The sequence below is a fragment of the Rutidosis leptorrhynchoides genome, chromosome 4, assembly GCF_046630445.1.
Source record: "Rutidosis leptorrhynchoides isolate AG116_Rl617_1_P2 chromosome 4, CSIRO_AGI_Rlap_v1, whole genome shotgun sequence".
NCBI lineage: Eukaryota > Viridiplantae > Streptophyta > Magnoliopsida > Asterales > Asteraceae > Rutidosis > Rutidosis leptorrhynchoides.
Genome location: NC_092336.1, coordinates 491,339,227 through 491,359,931, shown reverse-complemented (window position 1 = coordinate 491,359,931; position 20,705 = coordinate 491,339,227). Strand labels below are relative to the sequence as shown.

The 20,705-nt window shown below is 34.2% G+C and overlaps 1 protein-coding gene across 1 annotated transcript; it reads right to left on the bottom strand.

The window, feature by feature from the left end:
• Positions 1-18,034: 18,034 nt before the first annotated feature.
• On the bottom strand, positions 18,035-20,470 carry LOC139844664 (polygalacturonase 1 beta-like protein 2). The gene is made up of 2 exons (XM_071834893.1): positions 20,336-20,470; positions 18,035-20,208 (listed from the first exon to the last, which is right to left on the bottom strand). The coding sequence occupies exons 1-2, from the start codon at positions 20,381-20,383 to the stop codon at positions 18,382-18,384; spliced, it is 1,875 nt and encodes a 624-aa protein (XP_071690994.1). The 5' UTR covers positions 20,384-20,470; the 3' UTR covers positions 18,035-18,381.
• Between the last annotated feature and the right edge of the window lie 235 nt (positions 20,471-20,705).

Sequence of the window (20,705 nt, the reverse complement as noted above, 5' to 3'; positions counted from 1 at the left end):
TCAACGGGGTTTTTTGTGATCGGATCATCATTAAGTGTTTTTTCATCTTCCCAACACTTATGCGTTTTTATTGGTCTAACAGTTTTGGTTGGTGAAGATCTAAACTTTCGGTTCACAAAGGTGATCGATTTATCATCATCCCTAAGTGTCATTCTACATTCTCTTACATCAATGAATGCCTCGGTGGTTGCTAAAAATGGGCGACCTAAAATTAGAGGAATATCAAGGTTTTCCTCCATATTAATCACTATGAAGTTTGCAACAAAGGTCAATCTTCCCACGTTAACAAGTAAATTATTTGCTATTCCAACCAGGTGTTTAATGGTTAGGTCAAATGATTGAACACCTATTTTGGTTGGTTTTAATTTACCCATACCTAATCTTTTGTATAAGGAAAGAGGCATAATATTTGCACTTGCTCCTAAATCTGCGAGTCCATTATATACAGCACCATCATTAAGCAAGCAAGAAATGATAAATTCACCCGGGTCTCCTGCTTTAGTAAGTCGAGTCGGTTTGTAAACCTTTTTCGGGTGTTCTTTTCTTGGTTCTTTCACTTCTATTTGAACTTCTTGTTCACATTTTTCTTCATTTCTTGGAATGGGAGGTTTGTATAAGAATTCTTCTTCATCACTCCAATTTGAATCCTCCCTATTTTCCAATTTTGATTTTTCATATGTTGTTGATAACATATTTATGTTTTCATTTTTAGGGTTTTCTTGGGTGGTGAAATTACGATTGACTTCATTGTCAACTTCCATCGGACCATGTATGTAATGTTTAACTCTGTGACCATTAACTTTAAATTCAATCCCATTTGAATTTATTAACTCTACTGTTTCATATGGGAAAACTCTTTTGACTTTGAATGGTCCAGACCATCTAGATTTCAATTTTCCAGGAAATAACTTGAATCGTGAATTGAAAAGAAGAATTCTGTCTCCTTCTTTAAATTCTTTTGAACTTCTGATTCTTTTATCATGTCATTTCTTCGTTCTTTCCTTATAGATTAAGTAATTTTCATATGCTTCATGTCTTAATTCTTCTAATTCGTTTAATTGACTTAACCGTAGACGTCCAGCTTCATGTAAATCAAGATTACATGTCTTCAAAGCCCAAAATGCTTTGTGTTCAATTTCTACTGGAAGATGACATGCTTTTCCGTAAACGAGTCTAAAAGGTGTGGTTCCAATTGGAGTTTTGTAGGCTGTTCTAAAAGCCCAGAGTGCATCCTCCAATTTAATGGACCATTCCTTTGAATTTGATCCTACGGTTTTCTCTAGAATACGTTTTAAAGCTCGGTTGGTATTTTCAACTTGTCCACTTGTTTGTGGATGATATGCAGTGGAGATTTTATGAGTTACTCCATATCTTTTGAGAACTTTCTCAAGTTGATTATTACAGAAATGAGTACCCCGATCACTTATTAAAGCTTTCGGTGTTCCGAACCTTGCAAAAAGACGTTTTAAAAAGGTGACTACAACTCGTGCATCGTTAGTTGGGAGAGCTTGTGCTTCCGCCCATTTAGATACATAATCAATGGCAACGAGAATGTAGAGATTATTATGAGATTTTGGAAATGGACTCATAAAGTCAATACCCCAAATGTCAAATACTTCACATACTTGAATGACATTTTGTGGCATTTCATCACGTTGACTTATCTTTCCGGCCCTTTGACAAGCATCACAGGATTTGCAAAGAAGGTGTGCGTCTTTGAAAATTGTAGGCCAATTGAATCCAGCATCATAAACTTTTCTTGCTGTAAGTTGAGGCCCATAATGCCCTCCTGTTGGTCCTGTGTGACAATGGTTTAAGATTTGACTAGCTTCATCTCCGAATACACATTGGCGTATTATTCCATCGGGACAACTTTTAAACAAATGTGGATCTTCCCAAAAATAGTGTTTTATATTACTAAAGAATTTCTTTCGTTTTTGGTACGACAACTCTTTTTCAAGGAATCCACATACAAAGTAGTTTGCATAGTCTGCAAACCATGGAATTTCATTATAATCTATCTTCAATAGATATTCATCAGGAAAGTTGTCTTGTATGGCCGATTCATTTAGAACTTCTAATTCGGGATTTTCTAGACGAGAAAGATGATCAGCGGCGAGATTTTCTGCTCCCTTTTTATCTCGGATTTCAATATCAAACTCTTGTAAGAGTAAGATCCAACGGCTTAATCTTAGTTTGGCATCTTGTTTTGAAAATAGGTATCTAAGAGCAGAATGGTCGGTATAGACCACCGTTTTAGCTAGAACAAGATATGAACGAAATTTGTCAAAAGCAAAGACAATAGCAAGGAGTTCTTTTTCAGTAGTTGTGTAATTCGTTTGTGCTCCTTGTAACGTCTTACTAGCATAATAAATAGGTTGAAATTGTTTTTCAATCATTTGTCCTAAAATGGCTCCCATTGCAAAATCACTTACATCGCACATAAGTTCGAATGGTAGATTCCAATTTGGAGTTATCATGATCGGCGCATTAATGAGTTTCTCTTTAAGAATATTAAAAGATTTGATACATTCATCTGAAAAGATGAATGGAGCATCCTTTTCTAGGAGTTTATTCATAGGAGTGGCAATTTTAGAAAAATATTTTATGAAACGTCGGTAAAAACCGGCATGCCCTAGAAAACTCCTAACTCCTCTAACATTGGTGGAATGTGAAAGTTTAGCAATTACATCTACTTTAGCTCTATCCACTTCAATTCCTTCCTTTGAAATTTTATGACCAAGAACGATGCCTTCTTTAACCATGAAATGGCATTTCTCCCAATTAAGTACTAGATTCGATTGTTCGTATCTAATAAGCATTCGTTCAAGATTAACTAGACATGATTCAAATGTATCACCGAAGACTGAAAAGTCATCCATGACAACTTCCATGCATTCTTCTATCATGTCGTGAAAAATCGCCATCATGCACCTTTAAAAGGTTGCAGGGTCGTTGCAAAGTCCAAATGGCATGCGTTTGTAAGCAAACGTACCATAAGGGCATGTGAATGTGGTTTTCTCTTGGTCCTCGGGTGCTATTGGAATTTGAAAATATCCGGAAAAACCATCAAGAAAACAATAGTAACTATTTCCGGCTAATCTTTCCAACATTTGATCAATAAAAGGTAAGGGAAAGTGATCTTTTCTGGTAGCGTCATTTAATTTTCTATAACCAATACAAACACGCCATCCTGTTACAGTCCTAGTAGGAATAAGCTCATTTTTCTCATTTGTGATGACAGTCATGCCACCCTTCTTAGGTACGCATTGAACTGGGCTTACCCATGGACTATCAGAGATTGGATAAATTAAACCTGCATCAAGCAGTTTAATAATTTCTTTCGTAACAACATCTTGCATATTAGGATTTAGTCTTCGTTGGCGTTGCACATATGTTTTATGACCTTCTTCCATAAGGATTTTATGTGTGCAATATGAAGAATTTATTCCTTTAATATCATGAATTTTCCATGCAATGGCTGGTTTATGAGCTTTTAGCACAGAAATGAGTTGAGATTTTTCATTTTCATTAGAGAAGATGATATTATTACAGGTAATTCAGACTCACCATGTAAATAAGCATATTCCAAATGGTTTGGAAGTGGCTTTAACTCTAATGTCGGTGGTTCTTCTATTGATGATTTGTATCGATATCTGTCTTCTTCTTTTAGCATTTGAATTTCTTCTGTTGTTGGTTCATATCCATTAGCCATAAGTGTAGCTAACATTTCAGTTTCATCAATTGGTTCAGTTCCTTCTCCTAAAGAACATTCTCCTGTTCCTTGTAATTCTGGAAATTCTTCTAACAATTCTGCATGTGATTCTATAGTTTGAATATAATAACATGTATCATCTGCAGATTGCGGTTGTTGCATGGCTCTATCAACTGAAAAGGTAACACTCTCGTCCTCTATACTTAGGGTCAGTTTCTTACCAAACACGTCTATTATTGCTTTGGCCGTGTTTAAGAATGGTCTTCCTAATATGAGAGGTACTCGAGAATCTTCTTCCATGTCCAGAATAACAAAATCTACTGAAAATACTAACGTACCAACTTTAACTAGCATGTTCTCCATTATCCCTCTATGATATTTTACTGATCGATTGGCTAGTTGTATGCTTATTCGTGTTGGTTTCAATTCTCCAAGGTCTAGTTTAACGTATAGTGAATACGGCATTAAATTTATACTAGCACCTAAGTCTGCCAATGCTTCTATTGAACTAAGACTACCCAGAAAACATGGAATTGTGAAACTTCCTGGATCAGATAATTTTTCTGGTATCTTATTCAACAACACTGCAGAACAATTAGCATTCATAGTAACAGCCGAGAGTTCTTCCTTTTTCTTTCTATTTGTGATTAGATCTTTCAGAAATTTAGCATATCTAGGCATTCCTGAAATAACATCAATAAAAGGAAGATTGACATTTATCTGTTTAAACATATCCAAGAATTTGGATTGCTCGGCTTCAAGTCTCTCTTTTCTCATTTTACTCGGGTAAAGAAGTGGTGGTTGGTATGGTTTGACATAAGGTTTAGCCTTAACTGTGTTATCTTCATTAACCTTTTCAACTACCAGTTCTTTTTCCTTATCTGGTTCATATTGTGGTTCTTGTGGAGTAGGAATAGCTTCATCAGAAATTACAGGTATTTCAGGTGGTTTAAGTGTAATACCACTTCTTGTGGTAATGGCTTTAGCTGTTTCATTCCGGGGGTTAGCATTTGTATCACTTGGTAGACTTCCCGGTTTTCTTTCACCTATCAACCTTGCTAGGTTGCTTACTTCTTGTTCCAGATTTTGAATAGAAGCTTGTTGATTTCTAAATGCTTGAGCATTTTGTTCATTGGTTTGTTTCTGAGATGTGAAAAACTGTGTTTGAGATTCAACTAGCTTCGACATCATATCTTCTAAATTTGGCTTTTTATCATCAGTTTGTGGTGATTTATTTTGAAAAGTAGGTCTTTGCTGATTGTAAGTATTATTGGATACTTGTTGATTACTTGGACCTTGTTGGTTGTTGTATGGAACATTTCGGTTATAATTCTGGTTTTGATTGTATATTGGTCTTGGCGGTTGATAATTATTCTGATAATTATTTTTAGGCCTTTGGTTTATGTATGAAACATTCTCTCTTTGTTCCATTGTTAGTTCAATACTGAGACAATCTTTTGTCAAATGTGATCCTCCACACTGCTCACAACTAATTCGTATTGAGTGGATATCTTTAGTCACCTTTTCCATTCATCTCTCGACAGCATCTATCTTTGCAGAAATGGAATCAAAGTCATGGCTAGAATCGGCTCTAGCTGCTTTAGATGATCTAATGATATCTTTCTCTTAATGCCACTCATGTGAGTGGGAAGCAGTGTTATCAATAATCTTATAAGCGTCAGTTTCGGTTTTCTTCATAATGGAACCGCCAGCTGCTATGTCGATGTCTTTTCTTGTTGTGATGTCGCATCCTTGGTAGAATATTTGTACTATTTAAAAGGTGTCTAAACCATGTTGCGGACATCCTCTTAATAACTTTTCAAATCTTGTCCACGCCTTATATAGAGTTTTGTTTGGCTTCTGTGTGAACGTAACAATTTCTCCTTGAAGTCTTACGGCTTTAGATGCCGGAAAGAATTGTTTAAGAAATTTTTCAACTAAAACGTCCCATGTATCAATCGCCCCTTCAGGTAACGATTCCAACCAATTTTTGGCTTCTCCCTTTAAAGTCCAGGGAAATAACATGAGATATATCTGTTCATCCTCCACTTCTCTGATTTTAAATAGAGTGCAGATCCTATTAAAGGTACGAAGATGTTCATTTGGATCTTCCTTCGGCGCACCACTAAATTGGCATTGATTTGTTACCATGTGTAGGATTTGTCCCTTGATTTCATAATCTGGCGCATTAATGTCAGGTTGAGTAATTGCGTGACCTTAGCCAGTGCGTTTAGCTCTCATTCGGTCTTCCATACTTAGAGGTTCCAGATTTTCCATGATTGAATTTGTTGAATCTGAATCACTAGAGGATTCTGATTTAATGGTTCGTTCCTCAACAATCTCTGTTTGAATGATTGGTGGTTCTGGAGGAAAGATTAATGGTTCAGGATCTCGAAATCGTCCCTGAATATTCTCCGGATTCTCAATTGTGAGGTCGGGTTCAAAAAATGGATTATCGGAAATTTGAATTGGAGTACTTGGTCGATTAGATGACGATTCTAAAGAAAAATCAATGGTGACAATATTTGCTAGATGTCTTGATCGAGTTACAGGTGGTGAACGTACAAAAGGTGGTGAACGTTTTGCTCGGTGCATTCACTGAATATCCTATTAGTTTTTTAAAAAGGAAGAAAAATTATATAAGTTATCATATTAATAGACTTTTCTGATTTTGCCCACGTTTCGAATAGCCAAAAGATGCAGCAGAGGGGCAGTATTCATTTGGTCTCAATATAATTGAGTACTGTTTGGCTCCAATAACCCGGTCCATGTACAAATCCAACTATTACTACGAACCAGAAAATTTTGATGTCTATCAATTTAACCACTTTAAAATAATTTTTCGTTTTGAAATTTAAAGAAATTTTAGATAAGAAATAGAAAAAATCTAAGTCCTAAAAACTAGATCGGCGAGAAATAAGAAAGAAAAAAAGCGCGTCAAAAAACGTCGAAAAATAAAAAGTGTCGAAAAATAAAAATAAGAAAGTAGCGCGTCGAAACTTAAAAAGAAACTAAAAACTAAGAATTAAAAGTTGCGTCTAAAAATATTAAAGCTTAAAAGAAAAACTAAATCCAAAATGGCAATAACTTAAAAAGGTACTAAAACTTAAAAAGGCGTCGCAAAATTCTAAAGCACCTAAATCTTAGTCTAAAGAAAAAGCACTTAAGGGATTTTACCGGAAAGCCTAAAAATCTAGAAATAAAAATAACTATGGCAAAAACTATGACTTAAAACTAAATACGAGCGAAAATTACAAATATTACAAATAAACAATTAAAAAGATACGAAATTTTAAAAATAAAACTTATAGTTGTAAAAAGTACAATTTTTATAAAAATATTATTTTTATATTAATATTTTATAAAAGTATTAGTTTATATATTTAATAAAACTAATTATAACTTAATAATACAAATAAATTAAAAACTTAAACTAAATATTAATTTAATTAAAACCCTAATTAATATTAATAATAATAAAATTAACCCTAATTTCGTAATTAATGCTGGCTGTGTTGACCTGTCAGAAACCTCCGCGAGTGCGGATCCTAGCTGGAAAAAAGTACCGCGAGTGCGGATATTCCAGATTCAGATGAGATTAAGGTCGATTTTTATGCAGGCTCAGTTTTTTTTATATTTTTTTTTTACTTTTTATGTTTTGTTTTTTAATTTTCTGTTTTTATTTTATAGAAAATGTTTTATAATATAACTAAAACTTATAAAATAACTTATTAGTTTTTAATAACTAAAAATACCTTCTTCTTCTTTTTGACTTAAAGATATATATTTTTTTATGTTTTTATATTTTTGATATTTAAAACTTATGTAAATATATTTTTACAAAAATAACGTAAAAACTAATTTTTTTTTTTATATATAGTGTCTCGCTTCGGCGTTAAGTGTTGTTCCCCGGCAGCGGCACCAAAAATACTTGATGTGTGCGAGGTGTACTAGGAAATAGTATTATTTTTACAATGAAATACTATTAAATACGATACAATTTTACACAAGATATTTATTTATTTATAAAATGGATATACCTAAACCTTGCTACAACACTTATAGGCAGTGTACCTAATCGTACAGTATTGTAGTTTTTAGTAATTCCGGTTCATTCCACAGGGAAAATTAAACAAGCTTAACGCTATATTAATTTTAACTTATAAAAATACAAAAATATATATAAGTAGTATTATTATTATAAAAAGGGGTTTTTACCGTTTAATGACCGGTTTGTCGATTTTTAAAACTTTAGTCGCAGTTAAAACCTAATGTAAAATATTAAAAATAAATATAACTTAATTTAAAGCGTAAAGTAAATAACTATAATGAAATTGCGATAAATAAAAGTGCGATAAAATAAAATTGCGATAATTAAAGAGTACGATAATTAAAAGTGCAACTAAATATAATGACAATAAATAAAAGTGCAATAATTAAAAGTGTAATTAAATATGAAATAAAAGAATTATGCTTATTTAAACTTCCATAATCATGATGTTTGACGTGTTGATTTTTAGTTTATTCACATGGGTTAATTGTTCTTTGTCCTGGATTATTCAATATGTCCATACGGATTTGTACCATAATAGTCCATCAGTCATAATCATAAAATACGGAAGTCTTCGCCAAATTATTCTTATTCCCGAAGTCAAATATTCCAACTAATTGGGGATTCGAATTGTAACAAGGTTTTAATACTTTGTTTAATGAATACACCAGGTTATCGACTGCGTGTAAACCAAGGTTTTACTACTTTGTTAACAATTACACCAATTACCCTTGAATGTAATCCACCCTTGTTTCAACAAGTCTACTAACTATTAATCCAGTTCCGTGTCCGGTAAAATGAACAATTATTGGTATTTATAGATATCCCGCCCACCGTGCCCAGTCAAGCGTATGTGGTTATATATAAATACGTCAAATTATAAGTCTATATATTAAATTAACGAGGTATCATTTAGTTAATATAAATCCCATTAATAGCCCATAGTCTAATTTCCACAAGTGTCGTTCTTTTGTCCAAACCCCAATTATGGTACAAAACCCAATTACCCAATCTTAATATTTTTAGCCCAACATCATGATTACTTCGTCTTAAATAAGCATAATAATAACTTAGCTACGAGACATTAAATTAAAAATAACATTAACCATAACTTACAGTGATTAAAAATAGCGTAGCGTTACACGGACAGAATTTTGACTTACACCCTTACAACATTCGCTAACATATCCTTATTATTAGAATTAAAATTAAAATTAAAATTATAATATATATATATATATATATATATATATATATGTTTACGTATGAGTAAGAAGAAGAAAAGATGTTCAAATTCGTGCAGAATTCGATGGCTTTTATAGACCCACGTTGCACTGTAGAGTTCCGCGAGTGCTGAGGTTTCCTTCACAAAAGTACCGCGAGTGCGGAGGTATGAAAACAGCTCACATATTAGATCCAAAACGTGGGCTGCGTAAAATTATATTATATAATAATATATATAATTAATTATATATATTATTTTATTCTTATGCATAGTTGACTTGAAATTTTTGGTCCGTTGCGTCGGGCACTGAAAGTTGGTTCATGTCTCGGTTCCGGTTTTTTGAACGTCCTTGCGTACTATTTAATATCTTGTACTTTGCGTTTCGCGTCTTGTACTCTTGTAATTTCGAGACGTTTCTCATCAATAATTGGAACCACTTTGATTGTATTTTGTACTTTTGAGCTTTTTGGTCGTTTGCGTCTTCAATTCGTCGAATCTGTCTTTTGTCTTCACCTTTTATTATTTAAACGAATATCACTTGTAAATAGAACAATTGCAACTAAAAGCTTGTCTTTCTTGAGGGATAATGCTATGAAATATATGTTCGTTTTTAGCATTATCAATATATTATTAAGATATATTAATATATCATAATATCTTGATAATATAATAATTTAACATCTCATTAGACATAATAAATATTGGGTTAACAACATTTAACAAGATCGTTAACCTAAAGGTTTCAAATCAACATTTACATGTAACGACTAACGATGACTTAACGACTCAGTTAAAATGTATATACATGTAGTGTTTTAATATGGATTCATACACTTTTGAAAGACTTCAATAAACTTATCAAAATACTTCTACTTAACAAAAATGCTTACAATTACATCCTCGTTCAGTTTCATCAACAATTCTACTCGTATGCACCCGTATTCGTACTCGTACAATACACAGCTTTTAGATGTATGTACTATTGGTATATACACTCCAATGATCAGCTCTTAGCAGCCCATGTGAGTCACCTAACACATGTGGGAACCATAATTTGGCAACTAGCATGAAATATCTCATAAAATTACAAAAATATTAGTAATCATTCATGACTTATTTACATGTAAACAAAATTACACATCCTTTATATCTAATCCATATACCAACGACCAAAAATACCTACAAACACTTTCATTCTTCAATTTTCTTCATCGAATTGATCTCTCTCAAGTTCTATCTTCAAGTTCTAAGTGTTCTTCATAAATTCTATAAGTTCTAGTTTCATAAAATCAAGAATACTTCCAAGTTTGCTAGCTTACTTCCAATCTTGTAAAGTGATCATCCAACCTCAAGAAATCTTTCTTCTTTACAGTAAGATATCTTTCTAATACAAGGTAATACTCATATTCAAACTTTGATTCAATTTCTATAACTATAACAATCTTATTTCGAGTGGAAATCATACTTGAACTTGTTTTCGTGTCATGATTCTGCTTCAAGAACTTTCAAGCCATCCAAGGATCCTTTGAAGCTAGATCTATTTTTCTCATTTCCAGTAGGTTTATCCACAAAACCTGAGGTAGTAATGATGTTCATAACATCATTCGATTCATATATATAAAACTACCTTATTCGAAGGTTTAAACTTGAAATCACTAGAACATAGTTTAGTTAATTCTAAACTTGTTCGCAAACAAAAGTTAATCCTTCTAACTTGACTTTTAAAATCAACTAAACACATGTTATATATCTATATGATATGCTAACTTAATGATTTAAAACCTGAAAACACGAAAAATACCGTAAAACCAGATATACGCCGTCGTAGTAACACCGCGGGCTGTTTTGGGTTAGTTAATTAAAAACTATGACAAACTTTGATTTAAAAGTTGTTCTTCTGGGAAAATAATTTTTATTATGAACATGAAACTATATCCAAAATTCATGGTTAAACTCAAAGTGGAAGTATGTTTTTCAAAATGGTCATCAAGACGTCGTTCTTTCGACTGAAATGACTACCTCTTACAAAAATGACTTTTAACTTATATTTTCAACCATAAACCTATACTTTTTATGTTTAGATTCATAAAATAGAGTTCAATATGAAACCATAGCAATTTGATTCACTCAAAACGGATTTAAAACGAAGAAGTTATGGGTAAAACAAGATTGGATATTTTTTGATTGTTGTAGCTACGGGAAATATTGTAACAATTCTATACAAATCATATCCTAGCTAACTTATATTGTATTATACATGTATTCTAATATATTATGTAATCTTGAGATACCATAGACACGTATACAAATGTTTTGACATATCATATCGACCCATGTATATATATTATTTGGAACAACCATAGACACTCTATATGCAGTAATGTTTGAGTTAGCTATACATGGTTGAGGTTGATTCCAAAAATATATATACTTTGAGTTGTGATCTAGCCTGAGACGTGTATACACTGGGTCGTGGATTCGATCAAGATAATATATATCAATTTATTTCTGTACATCTAACTATGGACAACTAGTTGTAGGTCACTAACGAGGACAGCTGACTGAATAAACTTAAAACAGCAAAACTTATTAAAAATGTTATAAATATATTTTGATCATACTTTGATATATATGTACATATTTGTTATAGGTTCGTGAATCGACCAGTGGCCAGGTCTTACTTCACGATGAAGTAAAAATCTGTGAAAGTGAGTTATAGTCCCACTTTTAAAATCTAATATTTTGGGATGAGAATACATGCAGTTTTATAAATGTTTTACAAAATAGACACAAGTAAATGAAACTACATTCTATGGCTGGATTATTAAACCGAATATGCCCCTTTTTAGTCTGGTAATCTAAGAATTAGGGAACAGACACCCTAATTGACGCGAATCCTAAAGATAGATCTATCGGGCCCAACGAGCCCCATCCAAAGTACCGGATGCTTTAGTACTTCGAATTCATCATGTCCGAAGGGAGTCCCGGAATGATAGGGGATATTCTATATGCATCTTGTTAAGGTCGGTTACCAGGTGTTCACCATATGAATGATTTTTATCTCTATGTATGGGATGTATATTGAAATATGAAATCTTGTGGTCTATTATTACGATTTGGTAAATATATAGGTTAAACCTATAACTCACCAACATTTTTGTTGACGTTTAAAGTATGTTTATTCTCAGGTGATTATTAAGAGCTTCCGCTGTTGCATGCTATTATATGGACAAGATTTGGTGTCAGCATGCTTGTATAATATTGTTTAAAACTGCATTCGAGAATTATTTTGTTGTAACATATTAATATTTGTAAACCAATATGTATTGGTAGTGTGTAAGTGTGATATTTGTTAGATTATCATTTCTGGATAATCTAAGTGGTGACTTTTTAACCTTGTTGATAAAATAAAGGTTATGGTTTGTTTTAAAAACGAATGCAGTCTTTGAAAAACGTCTCATATAGAGGTCAAAACCTCGCAACGAAATCAATTAATATGGAACGTTTATAATCAATATGAACGGGACATTTCAGTGAATCCTACTCGACTCGGTCAAGACACACTAATGCAACCTAATTCCCTAGAACAAATGCTCTGATACCAAATATGACGCCCCGTACAAAATCAACGTGTACGGATCATCAACAACAGGTCCATTACACGGTACAATACTACATGTTGTTTTAAAACAAGTTTTGAATTCATGAAAAGGTGACGTCCTAACCAACGTCAAATGTTTTACAGAGATAACGTGCTTCTACGAATAGAAAACATTAACATAAGTACGTGACACAAATGTCATTACAAAGCCATTGTTCAAATGTAACATAAGTTGTGAATGCAAAATAAAAGTTCCATCCTTGAGACATCTCTAAACAATGCAGAGAAAATCTAACACATCGAGTCTGTAACAGCAAGTCTAACACCAAGACTATAACAGCAAGTCTAACAGTGGAGGCAACAACGTCTAAGCACCTGAGAAATACATGCTTAAAAAGTCAACACGAATGTTGGTGAGCTATAGTTTGTTTGTAATCAGTAATGTAATGTAGACCACGAGATTTCGTATTCAAAACAGTATGAAAAGTATATGCTTATCCGTGGGCACCCAGTAACCAACTTAACAAGTAATATCACCCCCTAAAAGTACACCTGGCAAGTGCGTAAGTTTACGAAGTATTAAACACCCGTTGAATGCTAGCGCGACTAACCCGAGTGGGGATGTCAAACCCTATGGATCCATATCTAAGATTCGCGTTCACCGGTTCAAAAACCAATGACTAAACGTTATCGAGCTAAGGGGAATCTTTGTGCCGTTATGTCACCCACACATATATAAAGTTTAAGTAATCGTGTCTAGTATGTAAAACATAAAAAGCGCATGTATTCCCAGTCCCAAAAATAGTTAAAGTAAAAAGGGAAGCTATAACTCACAGTGAATGTGCGGTAAAGTCAATATGAAAAGTATGCAAGTAATAAATCGGTTCGAAAGGTCCTCAACCTAAGTCAAAGGTTACTAAGTCAGTATATTGTCCCCAAAAGTTTAAAAGTGAATAAGTTATGCCTTAAGTATCATCATCATCATCATCATTCGTAAAAGATAAAGTAAGTTTTCAACAAGAATAGAGATCGAAACAAAAGATGACTTCGGACAGCTGCTACGACCTCTATACAAATCGAAAAGACGAGTGGTCAGTGGCCAAGGCTCCGTATGTGAGTCCTTGTACCGCTATCCAATTTTCAGATCCTAACTCGATGTCATTTGACCGTGGCGACAGTTCATGCGCGAGTAGGTCAGAATTTTTGGCACGTCGTTAGAAAGGCGTAGTGATTTTCGGAAGGCTATAAATCCTAAACCGTATATCGGATTTAGGTGAGTCTTAAACGAAAAGTCATCTACTCAAACCGAACTATCTTAAAATCAACTTTCCAGAAGTCTCAGTGTCTGATCAGACCCCGAAAAATAGAAAACAAGTGCTCTTGTGGGTTTCTTAGTGCTTGATGCTCATCACGGTTCTCATTCTTGATGCGTGTAAGCTTCAAGTGTACAACTCTTTGATGTTTTAGCATCACTTTGACCAAGTTTCAACCATCAACATACAACTAAGAGTAAAAGCTAACATTCTACAAGTTTTGAACATCAAGGTTGTCTCTTTATTGCATAAACACAATAAAGCTTCAACCTTTGTCCTTTTGACACAAGTTTATGCATCTTCATCATATGATATGATGAAGACTTGATTTTTATCACCATAAAAATTATAAAAAAGTTCCAAGTAAGTGAGATCTACAATAATAATTTAGATCTCAAGTATTAAGAAACCCTAAGCTAGAAAGCTTGAATTTTTACAAGATTAATGAGACCATAAGCTAGAAAGCTAAGATCTAGTGAAAATAATGAGACCATAAGCTAAAAAGCTAAGATCTAAACGAAATAATGAAACCCTAAGCTAGAAAGCTTGGATCTTTAATGTTCTTGAAGATCCTTAAAGCAAAAAGCTAGATCTACAAGTTACATGAAGATCATAAATATAAGTTTTGATCTTTTTAACAAAATAAAGAGATCATAAGCTAGAAAACTTAGATCCAACAAAGTAATGAAGATTCAAAGCTAGAAAGCTTGAATCTTTCATGTTCTTGAAGGATACAAATCAAAGTTTGAATCTTCAAGATATAACAAGATCAAGAAGCTATAAAGCTTGATCATTTAATGATGATGATGATGTCGAAAATAAAGAAAGAAGAAGAAGAAAATCAAGAAACTTACAAGTTTTAGTGTGAGAAAGACTAGAGAGAGAATTAGAGAGCAAGTGTGTGTAAAATGTGAATGAGATCAAGTGTGAAATGAGAGAAATAAGCTTGGTATTTATAGTGGTGGAGGGTGGTGGTAGCCGTGGGTTTGGGGGGACAAAAGGGGGACAACTTTTGCTTTTTGCCTAGTGGTGTTCTAAAGGTGGTGCTTATTGTTGGGATTTCATGCAACATGTGTGGTAATGGTTAACAAAAATGCTAGTATGTTGGCTCATATTAATGGGTTTTTGTCCTACTTCTTAATGGGTCATAATCCATTTAAAATTGGGCTAACTTAAAAATCTAATAACTAGAGTAGGGTGAGCTTAAGTCCAATAAGGTAGAAAGTCCAACAAGACTAACTAGTGTGCATTAGTAAATTACTAAGCGTAATTAAGCAACCAATAAGTCAAGTAATTGTCATTAGAAAATAACAATTAGTTTCGCGTAGTCATAATATTCCAATTATGACCAAAATTAATCGTGTACAGAGTACATAGCTCGTTCTAAACGTCCGGTGACACTAACGGTCATAAAAGCATTCGAGGATTAAGTTAAGTAACTACGTACTTAATAACATGTTTTAAAATATAAACGAAAGTAATCAACATGAATAATGATCCCAGAATATAATATAGCTCAGTACGCACAAATACGCAGTTCCGAGAAAGTAATAAGCACAAAAATATAAGTCGAAAAAGTCGGGTCGTTACAGTTTGTGTGAGTTTGTATTTATTTTGTTATGTTTCATATGTCGTTAAAACCTAATTTGTACTACAACCCCATACTAAGTGTTACAATTGTCAAACTAGATGTGTATTCACATGTCTATAGACGAAATGTTTAATTAGCAAATCTAGTTAACAACAATATCTAATTTCATCAATATAGAGTTTGATCAAAATAGATGAAAAAAAGTGATCGGTAAAGCTAGCTGATCAGCAAATGTTTTTAACTATAAATTTTTAATATCATACATATTTATTCAACTGAAATTTTTGGAAAGTCAACGAATATATGTGTGTATTGAAACGCGACTTCTGCATTTGTAAGAGAGTTATGAGTCGTTCAATATTTTTGCCGTTCACATTCTGATACGACGGGGGTTCGGCGTTCCGCCACTCCCGATCAGCGTTCCCACGAATTTTGGTGCCCAACGTGCGATTTTAAATGTTTTTTTACGCTAAGGTGCCACGTGAGTTTTCGTTTTTCCCTCTCTTAGTTTCTTTATATTCTTTTTTCTAATTGGTCTACCAATATTCCTGAACACTGAAGACAATGTTACAAAAGTAGGCAGACTTGACCGACGCGTCGGCCGACGCGTCGTTTTTTAAACATGACCGACGCGTCAGTGATAAAAAGTCGGTCAACGGTAAAAAGTTGGTCAAAGTAAAAAAAGTCGGCAAAATTCGGTCAAAGTCGGTTAAATTCGGTCAAAGTCCGTCAAAGATGATCAAAGTCTGTCAATTTCTATATAATATTATATAGAAATTGTAATATTGTTAATAATTGTTAATTGTTCATGTTTATTGTAACTATAGTTTATATTTTAAGATTCAATTTCTATATAATACTATAAACAAATTCGACCGCGCGTTGCTGCGGTTGTATTCAACGCGTGGTCGAATTTGGATATACGTTGTTTGGTACCTAAAATATCTAATATGTTGAGTTGTTTATTGTACGCATACATATATATATATATATATATATATATATATATATATATATATATATATATATATATATATATATATATATATATGAAATATACCCCGAAATATTTAGTGTTTTTTTAATGATGTCCGTTTCGCGCGTAGTTATTCCCGTTGTGTTTGTTAGATTTTTGCGAGTTCAACGGTGATCTCGGAAAAATTTAACTCGCACCGAGCGAGAAGATAGGGCCCGTTAAAAATTCGGGTGTTTTAATAAAATTATATATTTACACATTCCTACCCCTGAAAAAGTATAAACTTGAGGGGCCGTTGTGTAAATTGAGTCGAATTTGAGGGACTGTTTGTATTGTGAACGCAAACTCAAAACGACTGAAACTACGAATTTTGGGGCGTGTTTTAGTATATAGGGTAGAAATTATATATAAATATACATTTAATAAAACTATTTTAAAAAAGTCAACGTTGGTCATCGCCCGACGCGTCCCCGTCTCGACCGACTCATCCCTCTAAAGTCGCGACCGATGCGCTCCCGACTTACGTCTTTTACAACCTTGACTGAACATGAACATCGAACTTCTTCACTATTTCTACTTCAAAGTCCAATAGAACTTCGAATTTGCACATCATCACTTCTTGTGCTTTAATTATCAGAGAAAAACACCATTGAAAACATTGAGGAGGCGTTTGGTTCGTGGGATTTCGTGAGATTTGGAGGGATTTGCATTTCAAATCCCATAAAATCTCATGTTTGGTTGGAGGATTTGGTTCGTGAGATTTGCATTTCAAATCCCTTGAAATCCCATAGATGAAGGATTTGAAAATCCTTTGCATATATGAGGGATTTGAAATCCCATGTTCTATGATTTTACGTTTACGATTTACGTTTTGTGTTTCGGGTTCGCTTTTCGGGTTCGCTTTTCGGGTTCCGTTTCGGGTTCGCGTTTCGGGTTCGCGTTCGCGTTTCGGGTTCGCGTTTCGGGTTCGCGTTTCGGGTTCGCTTTTCGGGTTTGTTTTTCGTGTTCTTGTTTCGGGTTCGTGTTTCGGGCTCGCGTTTCGGGTTACATTTCGGGTTCACGTTTCGGGTTCACGTTTCGGGTTCGAGTTTCGGGTTCACATTTCGGATACGCGATTCGGGCTAGTGTTTCGGGTTCGCATTTCGGGTTCGAGTTTCTGGCTCGCATTTCAGGTTCGCATTCTCGATTTGGATTCATGTTTCGATTTCGAGTTTTTGTTTTCCGACCGCGTTCACGTTCGGGTTCGCATTACAAATTTTGAGATTTGAAAACCTCGAATCAAACAGAAGATAGGATTTCAAATCCCAGGATTTCAAATCCTGTGAGATTTCAAATCCCATGGGATTTCAAATCCTGAGAATTGAAATCCTTGAACCAAACGCCCCCTGAGAAGTGAGTGAATACCTTTCGACGATTGCATTGAGAATAACAATGATTTATTATCTACTTTTGGTATTGGTATTCTTATAATGTTAATGTTAATGTTAATTAATTAAAATTAAAAATTAAAAATAAATGTTCATAAACTTGACTTAAAAATGAAAAAATGATTAATATCACAAAACATAGTGATTCCGATTGTGCAGTGTTCTATATTACTAGGATAGCATACTCATGATTTTTCACTAATAAATATTAAGCATCACATAACCTTTCTATCATATCTACTCCGTATCATATTATGCCACCATTATCATAAACATCCGATGCCGCAGAACCAATAATAGGAGAAATGCTCTAATAGATGTGTTCCAAATTTATCTTAATTATACCTTACACAACAAACGAGTCGTTACAAATATAATAAAATGATGATGTAAGCAATAAAATCGACATTTTCTACGGTTCGAACAAGCGGTACACTTTTGCACCAGACACAACCCGAACCCGTTTACAATCCAAACCGTTCTTAATCAGCAACGGCCCAAGTCATATCGTTCTCAAAAATCCAATGACAAACTTCAATTTTCCCGGGTTCTGACCCGAGTGAAAGAAAAGCTCCATGAGTAGAACTCCAAGCTGACGTGTCAATATGACATATGGCAACCCCATGGTTAATCTTCGAAGTGGTAACCGGGTCAAGTAGATCCGCTTCATAAACCCGAACCTTAGGAACCGAGTGACAATAATAAAGCAAATAAGGATACAAACTTTGATGACAAGACACTGACTTGGTAATTTTACCGCCGTTAATTTTTTTTATAGAACCAATTTTTACTTTCTTACCGGAGCCATTAGTGTTGTCAGTGGTTCGTACGACAACGTCTCGACCAAGCACCGACGTGGCGAAATCGATCATGTCTTCAACCGAGCCAACACAACGTTTCGACTCACCTTGACTCGGTGTACGCTCACAATCGTTCAACGCGTCATCAATAAACTTTGCCATGCTGGAATTATCCTCCGCGTGAAATATCTTTTTTAGGTCACCAATTTTAGAGGACGAAAATGGTAATTTAGAAACAATCACTCGGGGCAAAAAAGACCTTTTAGGCATCTTATCACGAATGTCCGGCATTTGGATAACGGACCCCGATTTCATCACACTTTCTCTAAAAAATTTACCAGGTTCTATCCACTTATTTACATTTTTGCCCTTTGCCGGAGATGTCGTTTTCATCGCCGTAATTTTATCCGCCGGCGTAACGTAAGTAGTAAACGATGCTCTCTTCTTATCGGCGTAATCCTTAAACGTATTATTCACACCGTAAACTTTGAATCCGAATTTCTGATTCGCCACCGTACCGCCACCGTAGCCGGAAAATGTATCCGTACCTTCGTTAAACGAATTTCCGTAATTAATAAACTTCTCATCCGCCGCATTGGAACTTTTCGCGTACGATTTGAAATTATCATCGCCGACATTCGATTGATCTCTGTAATTAGCAAACGTATCAACGGCGGCGTTACCACCGTCACCGTAAGCCTTGAAATTATTCTCCGGTACATTTCCGTTTTCACCGTACGAAGTAAAACTATCGTTAGCGCCGTTACCGTTTTCACCGTAATTTGAAAACGACGAACCGATAACATTCGAATTATTTCCGTACGATTTAAACTCATTAACGGCAGCGTTACCTTTTTTACCGTAGCTAGTAAATGACTGATCACCAGCATTCGCGTTTTGTGAATACGCCTTGAACGATTGTGAACGTCCGTTAACGTCATCAGAATAGGATGTGAATCTCATATTCGGTACATTAACGTCCGTTGCATAAGCGTTAAAATCACCGTTACCGCCGTTAGCTTTTGTGCCGTAAGTATTAAAACTTTGGTCAGGTACGTTTGTACCACGAGCGTACGTTGAAAACTTATCATCATGACCCACTGAGTCACGTGAATAGCGTCTGAACGAGTCAAGCGCCTGGTTACCGTCATTGGAGTAATTTTTAAACGAATCGGATCCACCAATCCGACCCGACCCGTAATTAGTAAAATTTTGTTCTGAATATTCTTTAAAATTAACATCACCTGAATGTTTTTCGAGACTTTGGCCCAAGTCCGGGAAACACAACAAATTGGCGGCAGAGCAAAAAGACTGTAGGTTAGTGGAAAGAGAGTTTTGGTTGCCGGCGAGTTTGGCAAACGCCGTTAATTGGACGGCGGTTAATGGCGATGCTTTATTGATTAAGAATGAGGGTTTTGGTAAATCATTTGAGATCTGTTTCTTCCAGTAACGGATTAGGTATGCTTTTGGAGTAAACGGGTCGTCTGTTTTTCCGGCGAAAACAAAAACCTGTAATAACAATTAACATTAACAATTAACAATAACAACAATATTAAAAAAGAGAAATTAAAGAAGATGAATATTAAATTAAAAATGGATACAATGTGGGTTTGGATTGAATTGGAGAAGGACTTACATTGATTGATGAGAAGATGAGAATCAAGAAGAGGGTAAATTTGTGCATTTTGAAAGTGTGAAGATGATAGTGGATTTGGTTCTTGGTTGGAGGTTGGAGTTACTCCTATTATATATAGTGTGATGTTTTGAATGACTTTTAATTTTGATTTTTAAAAGTTACCATAAATAAAAGATTTCATTGTATTAATCCCGCGGTTCCTTTAATGTTTGAAAATGAAGATGATAATCATTGCCATTAAAGTAAAGTATAAGCATATCATCTTTCTTTTTTGTATTTCATATTGATTTAATACGGAGTAATTAATATTAGTCGATATCAGTAAGTAGTTTTTTTTTTTTTTTTTTTTTTTTTTAAATTTTGTTTTGTT

Coding starts and splice junctions, on each gene's coding strand:
- LOC139844664 (XM_071834893.1), bottom strand. CDS start 20,383: ATGCACAAATTTACCCTCTTCTTGATTCTCATCTTCTCATCAATCAAT. Junction 20,209..20,335: donor TCATCTTCTCATCAATCAAT/GTAAGTCCTTCT, acceptor TTGTTATTACAG/GTTTTTGTTTTCGCCGGAAA.